Raw genomic sequence first — 13,379 nt, 5'->3', positions numbered from 1 at the left:
TGAGTGTCACATCACACATGCCATGTAGTACTGAGGGATATGTAAATGAGCACATTCTCTCTGAAGCAATTTGGCAGTATTTTTTTAAACTCCCATTAAACACGCCCTGTGATTAGCAATTTTACTTATATTTATCTTACAGACATATGTTAAACAAAGCTGAATCATTTATTCAAAGATATATTGTGCTGTTTATTTGTAATAAGAGAAGAATGGAACAACCTAATTGTCAATGGGAGGAAATAGTGTAATTCCAGGACTCAGAGGCGGGGGTAAGACAATTGGGAATTCATGGCCAGCCTGGGTTTGATCCCTAGAACTAGTAGTGGAAAGAGAACTAGCTCCCTTGACTTATTCTGTGACCTCCAAATGCACACTCTAGCATATGCAGACACACACAAATAAATGAATGTTTTGGTTTTTTTTTTAATGAATTATCCCTCCTGTCATTGTTCATTAACCTTCAAGTTCCTTACTTAGAAACATTCAAGGATTTTCCTGCAGGATTTCTCAGTGGGTAAAGATGCCTGCCACCAAGCCTGGTGACCTGTGTTTGACCTACGTGATGATAGAATGAGAGAACTGATTGCTGCAAATTGTCCTCAGTCCTCTCCATGTACACCATGTGTACCCTCTCTCTCCAAATAAATATGTAGTGAAAAATATATACTCTTCCTTAAATGATACCACTACGTTGCACTGTTCCACACACTACTGCTACTGTCTTTCCTGTATATAATCTTTCCAGATCAGCACATGGAGTGTCTCAGTCTCCTCTCTCTCCTTCCTCTCTCTCTCTCTCTCTCTCTCTCTCTCTCTCTCTCTCTCTCTCTCTCTCTCTCCTCTCCCCCCCCCCCCCCCGCCCCCCGAAGAACTAGGAATCATATCCAGGGTTGTTTGTGCCAGGGAAGCACTGTACCACTGAGCTACATCCCTAGCTCACTTGGGCACACGTGCTCCCTCTCTTATTCGCTCTCTTTTTGTTTTTGTTTTTTTTTCAAGATAGTTTCTCTGTGTAGCCCTGGCTGTCCTGGAACTCACTCTGTAGACGAGGCTGGCCTTGAATTCCCCGATCATCCTGCTTCCACCCCACAAGTGTCACCACCATGGTGTGTTCACTACCATGCTCAAATTTCAGTGCTTAGGATTTTTAATACTCTTTGAATTTAGGAATATTGTTATGTCACATGTTCCAAAGCCCCTTTCCCCTTTTGGGGGATGGGATGGAGAGCAGGGTGTCGTGTGTCCTAGGCTACCCTTGAGCTAGCTGTGTAACTGAGGGTGACTTTGAACTGAAACTGCTCCTAAAACCATCTTCCAAGTGCTTGCTTTGGCTATAGGCTTCTGCTGCAATACCCAGCTTTATGTGGTATTAGAGACTGAGCTAGGGTATTGTGTGCTAGACAAGCACTCTGCCAAGTGAGCCACATCCCTGTCCTCCAGTTCATCTTGAATAAAATGAACAACATGTCAAGATATTTATTGTGACATCATCTAAGAGTGAGGCTGGAGAGAAAGCACAGTGGTTAAGAGAAAGAACATACTGCTCTTCTAGAGGACCCAAGTTCAGTTCCCAGCACCCAAGGCTTCATCGGGCACTTGCAGTCACGTGCACAGACACACTCATAGACACATAATTAAACATGATAAAAATTAGCCTTTGTTTGTTTGTTTGTTTTGGGTGGTTTTTGTTGTTGTTGTTGTTTTCCCCGAGACAGGGTTTCTCTGTGTAGTTTTGGTGCCTGTCCTGGAACTCACTCTGTAGACCGGGCTGGCCTCGAACTCAGAGATCTGCCTGACTCTGCCTCCCAAGTGCTGGGATTAAAGGCATTCGACACCACCGCCCGGCAAAAATTAGCCTTTTTCTTTTTTTTTTTAATGTACTGAAGTAAAAATGTACCAAACAACCTAAGCTGTACACCCCCAAAAAATGTATAAATTCTGATTAAATCATGCACTGAAATACTTGAATTTAGTTAAAATAAATACATTAAGTAAGGCATGGTGGCACATACATAGAAGCCCAGCACTCAGTAAGAAGGGGCAGAAGGATCAAGAGTTCAAAGCTATCCTTGGCTAGATAGAGTTTGAGGCTAGCCTGGACTATATAGCAAGACACTGTCTTAACAAAAACATGGGAGGGCAGAAGGTGTAGCTCAGTCAGTAGAAAGCTTGTCCAGTATGAGCAAAGCCATGAGTTCAGTTCTGAGCACTACATAAATCTAGGTGTGTGGGGACCTTCCTGTAATCCCAACACTCGGAGGTAGTGGAAGGACGCTCAGAAACTCAAGGTCATCCTCAGTTATATAGCAAATTCAAGGATAGCCTGAGATCCATGAGATCTGTTCATAAAAATAAAAACTGTCTTGATCAGGCTAGGAAATCTTTGAACTCTTGTCCATCCGTAGGCAATTCCCCTGGAACTGTTCTGCTCCTGACGCGCCACTAAACTTGCATAGAAGTCAGAGAGCCTGCTCAGATGGAGAATGTTCTTTGTAGCCCGGCGGTGGTGGCGCACGCCTTTAATCCGGCACTCGGGAGGCAGAGGCAGAGCCAGGCGGATCTGTGAGTTCGATGCCAGCCTGGGTCTACAGAGCAAGATTCAGGACAGGCACCAAAACTACACAGAGAAAGCCTGTCTCAAAAAACCAAAAAAGAATATTCTTTGCAGTGGCCAGCAAATTCGTCTCATCCATACTACTTTCTTTTTTTTTTTTTCCAGGGATGTTGGTGGTAAATGTGACATGGAGGAACAAGACATACGTAGGTACACTTCTTGACTGCACAAGGCATGATTGGGCACCCCCAAGGTGAGCACATACAGATGTCTAGTTTATATTAGTCTGATCCCTCCACATAATTAATGAATCGTTACTTTATCTTATTAGAGTTGGCCCATTTGGCCTCAAACTGAAGCCTCCTGAACCTCCTCCAACTCAAGGCTCCTCACTAGCTTGAGCCACCACACGGGTTATATCCACTTTTCTTCCCTCCCTCCCTCCTTGCCTTCCTTCCTCTTGGGGACAAGGGTTCATTCTGTTACCCAGTCTTTGAACTCACTGTATAGGCCAGGCTGCCTCAAACCCAGCCTTCTAGATGCTGGGATTACAGGTGTTTGTCTGAGTCACTATTCCTGGCCTTATTTTCAAGTTACAGTTTGATTTTTATTTTTTTTAATTTGTTTTTTCAAAATTTATTTATTATGTATATAGTGTTCTGCCTGCATCTATGCCTGCAGGCCAGAAGAGGACACCAGATCTCATTACAGATGAGATTACATGGTGAGCCACCACCATGTGGTTGTTGGAACTTGAACTCAGGACCTCTGGAAGAGCAGCCAATGCTCTTAACCACTGAGCCATCTCTCCAGCCCCCAGTTTGATTTTTAAATTAACATTTCAAACCAGCTATAGTGCTATGTACGTGTAATTCCAGCCCTTGGTGGACACAGAAGATCAGGAGTTCAAAGCCAGTTTCAGCTACATAGGGAGTTTGAGGCTAACTTAGGTTACATACCTTGTTTCCAAAATGTGTGTGATAAGATTAACATTTGGGGGCCGGGGCATTGCGTGAGGCTTAGGGATTCACTCTCAAACACATAACAAAAATAAAGATACAGGCTGGGCAGCGGTGGCACAGGCCTTTAGTCCCAGCACTTGGGAGGCAGAGCCAGGTGGATCTCTGTGAGTTCGAGGCCAGCCTGGTCTACAGAGCAAGATCCAGGACAGGCACCAAAAGTACACAGAAAAACCCTGTCTCGAAAACTAAAAAATAAAAATAAAAGTAAATAAATAAATAGAAATACAATAAAAATCACTAATATTTCAATGTCTCTTTATACCTTATTCCTAATGTTATTACTCAGTGTGCTGGGGCTTGAGAACCCTAAAATATGGCGGAATGATCCAGGGATAGTATGCAAATGGCATCCTAGGAGGTCAGGAGAATGGTGTAAGTATCCTGTAAAATGGAGGCCAACTTGGACTACTTATTGAGTTCCATACCAGCCTGGGCTTCCAAAAAGCAAAGCTAAGTGTAGTGACTCTTGCCATGAGGCCCTGGCTCATTAAAACAAAGATGTTTTCCCCTTATTAATATCCTGTCCTGTTTGTCCTTTGCCAAGGTTCTGTGACTCCCCCACCAGTGACTTGGAAATGCGTAACGGTCGAGGACGAGGCAAGCGCATGCGTCCCAACAGTAACACGCCTGTCAATGAGACAGCCGCAGCCTCTGACAGCAAAGGGACCAGCAACAACAGCAAAACCCGAGCAGGAGCCAACAGCAAAGGCCGCCGGGGCAGCCAGAACTCCTCAGAGCATCGCCCCCCAGCAAGCAGCACCTCGGAGGATGTCAAGGCCAGCCCTTCCTCAGCTAATAAGCGGAAAAACAAACCTCTTTCAGATATGGAACTGAATTCTAGCTCAGAGGACTCCAAAGGAAGCAAACGTGTCCGCACAAATTCCATGGGCTCAGCCACCGGGCCACTCCCTGGGACCAAGGTGGAAGCCAGTGTTGTGGACAGAAATTGTCCCTCCCCAGTCCTGATTGACTGTCCCCACCCAAACTGCAACAAAAAGTACAAGCACATTAATGGGCTTAAGTACCACCAAGCTCATGCCCACACGGACGATGACAGCAAACCGGAAGCCGACGGAGACAGTGAGTATGGAGAAGAGCCCACCCTCCATGCAGACCTGAGCAGCTGCAACGGTGCATCTGTCTCACAGAAAGGATCCTTGTCCCCTGCCCGCTCAGCTACCCCCAAAGTTCGGCTTGTTGAGCCTCATAGCCCTTCCCCTTCAAGCAAATTCAGCACAAAAGGCCTCTGTAAGAAAAAACTGAGTGGGGAGGGAGACACAGACCTTGGGGCCTTATCCAATGATGGTTCTGATGATGGACCCTCAGTAATGGATGAAACAAGCAACGATGCCTTTGACTCTTTGGACAGGAAGTGTGTGGAAAAAGAAAAATGTAAAAAGCCCTCCAGTTTGAAACCTGACAAGATTCCATCCAAGAGCTTAAAGTCAGCCCGGCCCATTGCCCCTGCCATACCCCCACAACAGATCTACACTTTCCAGACGGCCACCTTCACAGCAGCAAGCCCTGGCTCCTCCTCAGGCTTGACCACCACAGTGGTCCAAGCAATGCCCAACAGCCCCCAACTCAAGCCTATTCAGCCCAAGCCCACTGTTATGGGAGAGCCTTTCACAGTCAACCCTGCCTTGACCCCTGCCAAGGACAAGAAAAAGAAAGACAAAAAAAAGAAGGAATCATCAAAGGAACTTGAAAGTCCTCTGACCCCTGGGAAGGTGTGCCGAGCAGAAGAAGGTAAAAGCCCGTTCAGAGACTCATCAGGGGATGGAATAAAAATGGAGGGGCTTCTGAATGGCTCCTCGGACTCCCACCAAAGCCGGTTAGCGAGCATAAAGGCGGAAGCTGATAAGATTTACAGTTTTACAGACAACGCCCCCAGCCCTTTGATTGGAGGCAGCAGCCGCCTCGAGAGTGCTACCCCAACCCAGCCCCTAACTCCCCTACATGTAGTGACCCAGAACGGTGCTGAAGCCAGTTCAGTCAAAACCAACAGTCCTGCCTACTCTGACATCTCGGATGCTGGGGAGGATGGGGAGGGCAAGGTGGACACTGTCAAGTCCAAGGACCCTGACCAGCTGGTTAAAGAAGGGGCTAAGAAAACACTTTTCCCCCCTCAGCCGCAGAGCAAAGACTCACCATATTATCAAGGCTTTGAAAGTTACTACTCTCCAGGTTATGCGCAGTCCAGCCCAGGGGCTCTCAACTCCAGCAGCCAGTCAGGGATGGAGGGCCAGGCCCTCAAGACAAAAAAGGAGGAGGAGCCCGAGAGCATAGAAGGGAAAGTGAAGAATGATGTCTGTGAGGAAAAGAAACCTGAACTGAGCAGTTCCAGTCAGCAGCCCTCTGTCATCCAGCAACGGCCCAACATGTACATGCAGTCCCTGTACTACAACCAGTATGCCTACGTGCCTCCATACGGCTACAGCGACCAGAGTTACCACACCCACCTCCTGAGCACCAACACAGCTTACCGACAGCAGTACGAAGAACAGCAGAAACGGCAGAGCTTGGAGCAGCAGCCGCGGGGACTGGACAAGAAGGCAGAGATGGGCCTGAAAGAGCGGGAGGCATCACTCAAGGAAGAGTGGAAGCAGAAGCCGTCAATTCCACCAACTCTCACCAAGGCTCCCAGCTTGACAGACTTGGTGAAGTCAGGGCCAGGCAAAGCCAAGGAGCCAGGAGCTGATCCTGCCAAGTCCGTCATCATTCCCAAATTAGACGACTCATCAAAACTCCCCGGCCAGGCCCCTGAAGGCCTAAAAGGGAAGCTGGGTGAGGCCAGCCACCTAGGCAAGGAGGCCTCTGAGGCTAAGACAGGCACTGAGTGTGGCCGACAGGCAGAGGTGGATCCAATACTCTGGTACCGACAGGTAACTGCTGTGTGTCAGGAAGCAGAAACACTAATCAACTTTCTGGCCCCGCAGATCAGCACTGTCTTGTGTAAGGGTGCCATAGAATTAGATTAGCAGGAGAGTTGTATAATTTTAGGAATTCTGTACATTTTCATGTTGAAAGGGTGTTTTTCCCTTAAATGGGAAAGAAGGACTAATGAGACAGTTTGTTTTGTCTAGAGTTGGTTGAGCCTTCACAAGCAGAGCCAGGACAAGAACCTAGGCATCCTGACTCCTAGCCCAATGTCCCACTGTATAGTTCCTTTGGGATGAAAGCATATAGTATTCAGCTAACAGATGTCTTTACAAAGGATTTTATGGTGTCAGCTAGGATGCACATGCCTGTAATCTTAGTACTTGGAAGGCTAAAGGCAGATTGTCATGAGTTTTTAGCCACACTGAGCTGCATAGTAAGTTGAAAGCCAGCCTGCACTACATAACAAGGTCCTGTTCTCTAAATAAATAGTAATATTTAAAAATTAAAACTAATGGGGCTGCAGAGATGGCTCAGTGGTTAAGAGTACTTGCTGTTCTTCCAGAAGACCCAACTTCACTTCCTAATACCCACATCAGATGGCTTAGAAGCTCCTGTAACTCCAGCTCCTGGGAATCTAATGCTCTCTTCTGGTCTCGGCAGACAGCCACACCTGTTGCAGATATTAACTCAGGAGATTTAGAATGTCTTCCCTTTACTCTTGCTATTAGTTCTACCCTTCCTGACAAGAGGAAAGTGGTAATTTTGCAAAACAAAACTTGTCTTATTCCTGGAGTCATTGCCCCAGAAGTCTTACTCCCATAAAGAGCACCCACTGATGGCTGTACCTTTTCTTCCCCATGTCTTGTCTCCTTAGGCTTGAGAAAGTGTTTTGCTTTGTTTTGTAGTGACAGGTTCTCACTATGTATTCCTTACTGGTTTAGAACTCTCTGTAAACTAGGCTGCTCGAACTCACTGCTTCCCCAGTGTTGGAACTAACAGTGTTTTTGCAAACAAAATTGGTAGAAGCCAAGCTGTCACTCTGCCTTGGGTGCTGTAATATTCTGTTCTGGTGTTTCTGCTGGGGCCTTGGGTTTGAAAAGGATCTTTTGTGTGTATAACACTACTCAGCACTTGTTCTGTGGTTTTTGCAGGAGACAGAGCCCCGGATGTGGACATATGTTTATCCTGCCAAGTACTCAGACATCAAATCAGAGGATGATCGGTGGAAAGAGGAGCGGGACCGGAAATTAAAGGAGGAAAGGAGTCGGAGTAAGGACTCGGTTCCCAAGGAAGATGGGAAAGAGAGCACAAGTACTGAGTGCAAGCTACCCGCCTCCGAGGAGTCCCGCCTTGGAAGCAAGGAGCCCCGGCCAAGTGTCCATGTGCCTGTGTCCTCCCCCCTGCCCCAGCACCAGTCCTACATCCCCTACATGCACGGCTACTCTTACAGCCAGTCCTATGACCCCAACCACCCCAGCTACCGGGGCATGCCTGCTGTGATGATGCAGAACTACCCAGGTACAGTACCTAGTGCTGGCTTTGCTGCTCTCGGGGAAGGGAGATGAGCAGATTTCCAATCCAGGGCTTTGTTGCTTTGGTTCTAAGTGTCAGTGAGACTGGCTTGGATGACAGTCCTTTTATTTTCAATGTGCACCTGCTATGAAGTTGCCACTCTAACCTTAAATGACCCTAATTACGGTTGGAAACACCACCTCTCCCGTGCTCCAGCTTTTCTCGATTATCAGTGGTAAAACTGTGCACCACAGCCAGCTTCTCTCTGTTGGACTTTCTTTCGACATGCACTCTGATTTGTGCTGTATGCAAGGCACTGTGGGGAATACTAAAGAAATAGAAGAGACTAGTTCCCCCCACTCAAGGACCTCACAGCTTCATACAGCAGGAGCAATACATGTGACACATAAGATTCAAACCAGAACAACGCAGGCATTCATCTTTGAGGCTCTGCTCAGCTGGGAGATCAGAAGCTGGCAGGGATGCAGAGAGCAGTTTGAAGTCAGCTGGGGGGATGTCCAGGAGGTTCAGCTTGAGAAAAATCAGTTCTTACACTGCTGACAATGAGTTCTCAGTGGGTCAAGGTTTAATGTTTTTAACTTGCTAGAAAAAAATGTTTGTATTCAACTCTCCTCACTAGAGCCCGGTAGGATTCCTCTGGGGTGGAAGGGAGCTTCAGGTTTGTTGTTGTTGTTTTGTTGGTTGGTTTGAGGTTGGGGAGGGGGCTTCTTATTGTTGTTTTCCTGAGACAGGATTTCACTCTGTAGCCCTGGCTGGCCTGGAACTCACTGTGTGGAACAAGCTGGCCTCGAACTCAGAGAGCTCCACCTGCCTCTCTCCTGAGTGCTGGATTAAGGCGAGCATGTACCACCATGCCTGGCCATAATGTAGTCTTCCAGCACACACACTCAGTGTCCACTGATCAGTCCAGGTAATGGCATCCCACGTGTACAGCCTTGTCTTCTCCTCTTTGGCGCTGCATGAAATATGTAGTAGGTTTTCGAGATTGTAGCCACTCGACTGAGCTGCAGTACACAAGAATTTATGCCTTCTGTCTGTCTGGACATCTAGAATCCAACCTGCCCTCCTCTGCCCTGCCCTCCTCAGCTTCTATCCCTGTTTTTCATTTAGATCCGCCTGAGCACTCATAGCTCTCAGGCGTCTAGAGCATGTAGTCTTGACGTTCTGCTGGCCTTATTACAGGATAAATTCTAAATATAAATAAGCTTTTCAAACAGATACAGGAGATCATCTCACCCTTGTGGTACACCTTACCATCTATATAAAAAGAAGAGTTCTGCCGGGTGCACACGCCTTTAATCCCAGCACTCAGGAGGCAGAACCAGGTGAATCCCTGTGAGTTCGAGGCCAGCCTGGGCTACAGAGCAAGCTCCAGGACAGGCACCAAAACTACACAGAGAAACACTGTCTCAGAAAATAATAATAATAAGAGTTCCATTGGTTGAGGCACTGTCTTGAATGATTTATGCACCTTTTTACTTACTCTGGTATTTTTGTAGCTGAGACAGGGTCTTGTTATGTAGCCCTGGCTAGCCTATAATTAACTATATGGTGTAGGCTAGCCTCCAACTTTCCTCCTCTTTCTTCTTGCCTCTACTCTAAGTACTGGAATTACATGCACATGCCACCACCCCCAGCTTGTGTGTGTTCTTATGCATATGTATGCATATATGTGAAGGTCAGAGGTCAATGTCACTTGTCTTCTTCAGCTGCTCTCCAACTTATTTTTTGAAACAGGATCTCTCACTGAACCTGGAGCTCACTGATTATGCTAGACTGACTTGCAGTGAGCCCCAGGGATTCTCCTGGGTACCTTCACAGTGCTAGAATTATAGGTCCATAGTCTTTGCTTCTACCATGTTGGTTTCAGGGACCAAACTTGGTTGTCAGCCTTGGTAGCAGATGCCTTTACCTACTGAGTGAGCCCTCTGTGGGTCTTGTTCTAAGATTTTTTTTATTTATGTGTATGAATGTTTGCCTGCCATGTGCATGCCTGGTATCCAAGGAGGCCAGAAAAGGTGTTACGTCCCCTGGAACTAGGGTTACAAACCACTCTGAGCTGTCATGTGGGTGTTAGAGATGCAGCCTGGGTCCTTCACAGTAACAAAGTATTCTTAACCACTGAATCATCTCTCCAGCCTCACTGGTTTTGAGATGTAGTCTGGCCATGTAACCCCGGCTGACCTTGAACTCATCTTCCTGCCTTGGCCTTCCCAGTGCTTCAAGTTCACATTGCTTGTTTGTTGGCTGCGTACTCTGAACTAGAATTTACTATGTAGTGCAGGCTAGCCTCCTTGAAACAGTCCTCTTACCTTTGCCTCCCAAGTACTGGGAGTAGAGCACTATACCTAGCTCATGTTACCTTTTTGTATTGGTATCTTTTTTTTTTTAGGTTGATTTATGAGTGTGTGTGGGGGATACGTAAGCACAGTGTTTGCAGAGGCCAGAAGAGGACATCAGCTCCCCTGGAGCTGGAGTTACAGATGGCCGCCTAATGTGGGTTCTAAGAATTGAACCCACATCCTGTGGAAGAATAATTGTTCTTAACCACTGAACCACCACTCCAACACCACTACCACCACCACCCCTTTTTGCGTCTTTTTTTTTTTCTCCCCGAAATAGGGTCTTTCTGTGTAGCCTTGGCTGTCCTGGAACTCGCTCTGTAGACCCGGCTGGTATTGAACTGAAAGAGTTCTGTCTGCCTCTGCCTCTAGAGTGCTGGAATTAAAGGCATGCACCACCACACTGGCCTACCACCCTTTTTTTAAATAAAGAAAAATAAAGTCTCACTATGTAACCTGGCTGGCATGAAACTCCCTCTATATGGACCAGACTGGCTTCAACCTCACATAGATGTACCTGCCTCTGCCCTACTGTGTGGTGGGATCAAACTTAGGTCATCAGTCCTAGCAGCAAGTGTTTTTACCCGCTGGGCCATCACAATGGCCCTTGTTTTGTTTTTGGGGATAGGATCTTGTCTAGGCTCACATTTAACTCACAGTTCTGCCCCAACCACCGCACTGTTGGGATTACAGATGTGTGTGCCATCGTGCATGGCTGATACATTCATTCTGATGATAAAGAACTGAGACTCAAAAAGCTTGTCACTTTATTCAGGGTTATTCAGCCCAAGGCTGTCTGACTGAATCCTTTGATCTTTCAACTTTATCATATGACTCTGAGATAGCATCATCAGGAGCCATAGGAGATCTGAGAAGTCAGCTGTGGGAAACTGAGTGCCATATTCTGTCTCCCTTCACCTGTTCTTCCTATAGAGCTTGTTCAGAAGCCAAGAGTGTCCTCCCAGAGATGCTGTGGTCGAAGGTGTCTCAGATGATGCTGAAGAGAGCTGATGCCGCCTGACCACACTCACTAGAGCAGTTCCTCTGCCAGCCTCAGTTCTTTGACTGCTCCATCTCTCCTTCCCTAGGTTCCTATTTGCCTTCCAGCTACTCTTTCTCCCCCTATGGCAGCAAGGTCTCAGGTGGCGAGGATGCTGACAAGGCACGTGCCAGCCCCAGCGTGAGCTGTAAAGCCAGCTCAGAGTCCAAAGCCCTGGACATCTTGCAGCAACATGCCAGTCACTACAAAAGCAAGTCTCCCACGGTAAGTAGGGCATGCAGCCCAGGTCCTGTCCAAAGACCAAGAAATCAAGATCCACAGCATGGGAGAAGTGGGCAAGTTCAGGTTCTGACCACAGTGCAGCTTGGCTGACTTGACATTGACCCCATAGGAGCACCCCCTTTATTTATAAATACCCTGCATTTTTAAGACTCATAATGTAGGGCCCTGGTTAGATCACTAGTGTGTATATATCTCATTATAGTACCTTTATGTGTTTCCTTTCCTTTCCAGATAAGTGATAAAAGTTCTCAGGAGAGAGATCGGGGAGGCTGTGGGGTAGTTGGGGGTGGTGGCAGCTGTAGCAGTGTTGGGGGAACAGGAGGTGGTGACAGGAGTGTCGACCGGCCCCGCACTTCCCCTTCCCAGCGCCTGATGTCCACACACCACCACCACCATCACTTGGGCTACTCCTTGCTCCCAGCACAGTACAACCTACCCTATGCCGCAGGTAAGGCTCTTGTCCTCATCACCTCTAGTTTTGTTTCCTTTCAGTTAGTAGCACTTGTAGCAAGGCCCCTCAAACTTGTAATTTGAGATGATTCCCACCACTTGGGGTGTTGAAGCAGGAGCATAAAAATCAATTCAAGGAGGGCTGTGAGATGACTTGGTAAAGCACTTGCCTTGTGAGTGTGGGGACCTGAATTCAGTCCTCAAAACCCATGTAAAAAGACAGATGTGAGCCGGGCGGTGGTGGCGCACGCCTTTAATCCCAGCACTCGGGAGGCAGAGCCAGGCGGATCTCTGTGAGTTCGAGGCCAGCCTGGGCTACCAAGTGAGTTCCAGGAAAAGGCGCAAAGCTACACAGAGAAACCCTGTCTCAAAAAATAAAAAAACAAAAAACAAAAAAAAGACAGATGTGGTGGTGTGTGCAGATCCCACTAGCCTAGCCTACTTGGCAAAGTTCCAGGCCAGTGAAAGCCCTTGTCTTAAATAAAAGGTAGACAGCACATGAGGAATGGCACCCAAGGTTGTCCCGTGACCTCCACACACTCAGGTGTGCAACGCACACAGACATGCTCGCTCACTCGCCTTCTTCTTCTTGTGAGATGGACCCTGTCTTAAACAAAACACAAAGGAACGTCCACTTTGTCCTGAGTTCCAGAGTCCCTGTAGTAGGCTGCCATGTGTTTCCTCCCTGGGAGCTTGGGAACTTTCATCTTCAGCAGAGTAAGGAATGGGTGTTTCCACTGCTGAAAAGAAGCAGTTGAAAACCAAGCTGTACCCTCACCCACTAGATCTGGCCAAGTATCAGGGTTGTTTGGTTTTCTGTCAGCACCCCAAAAATTCAGTGGCGCTAGGGGAACCTAAGGGGAAATTCCTCCCTATATTCAGCCAACTGGTGGAGTGTGGAGGGCCATTTCCTGAGTGCTACATTAAATATGTTCTCTGCTTGCCCAGGGCTTTCTTCTACAGCCATTGTTGCCAGCCAGCAAGGCTCAACTCCCTCACTCTACCCACCCCCCAGGAGGTGAGAATGGTAAGTAGCTTTTGTTAATTTGGAGTAACAAATTAACAGGGGTAGCTGCTACCTGGATCACAGAATCCCTGTGGTGCCCAACTGAGGGGTAACCTTGTGAGGTCAGTGGTCTGGAAAAGGGGGCCCATTGGCCAAGCCTGTGGTACTAGCCTCTTAGCTGTGTACATCTGAGGGCCTGTGGAGGAGGCAGCCCTAGCTGGCTTTCCCTGCAGTTCTTTTGTGTGGGGTGGGGGGGGTGGAGGTTGTTATTTTATTTATTGTTGACGGTGGTGCATGGAGGATG

The 13,379-nt window shown here is 47.5% G+C and overlaps 1 protein-coding gene across 4 annotated transcripts in view; it reads left to right on the top strand.

Moving 5' to 3' along the window:
• Positions 1-13,379, top strand: part of Znf609 (zinc finger protein 609) — a 154,147-nt gene that overhangs the window by 136,501 nt on the left and 4,267 nt on the right. For 3 of the 4 annotated variants that reach the window (XM_052712630.1, XM_052712656.1, XM_052712647.1), the window contains exons 4-9: positions 2,723-2,810; positions 4,124-6,464; positions 7,614-7,980; positions 11,426-11,601; positions 11,851-12,067; positions 13,018-13,096. In XM_052712630.1, coding sequence (XP_052568590.1) covers positions 2,723-2,810; positions 4,124-6,464; positions 7,614-7,980; positions 11,426-11,601; positions 11,851-12,067; positions 13,018-13,091 — 3,263 coding nt within the window. In that variant the 3' untranslated portion in view covers positions 13,092-13,096. The remainder of the gene's footprint in view (positions 1-2,722; positions 2,811-4,123; positions 6,465-7,613; positions 7,981-11,425; positions 11,602-11,850; positions 12,068-13,017; positions 13,097-13,379) is intronic. The other variant, XM_052712640.1, reaches the window with a different exon arrangement.

This window comes from Peromyscus californicus, unplaced genomic scaffold (assembly GCF_007827085.1).
Source record: "Peromyscus californicus insignis strain IS unplaced genomic scaffold, ASM782708v3 Scaffold_11__1_contigs__length_118956290, whole genome shotgun sequence".
Taxonomy (NCBI): domain Eukaryota; kingdom Metazoa; phylum Chordata; class Mammalia; order Rodentia; family Cricetidae; genus Peromyscus; species Peromyscus californicus.
This window is presented reverse-complemented; position numbering and strand designations above follow the sequence as displayed.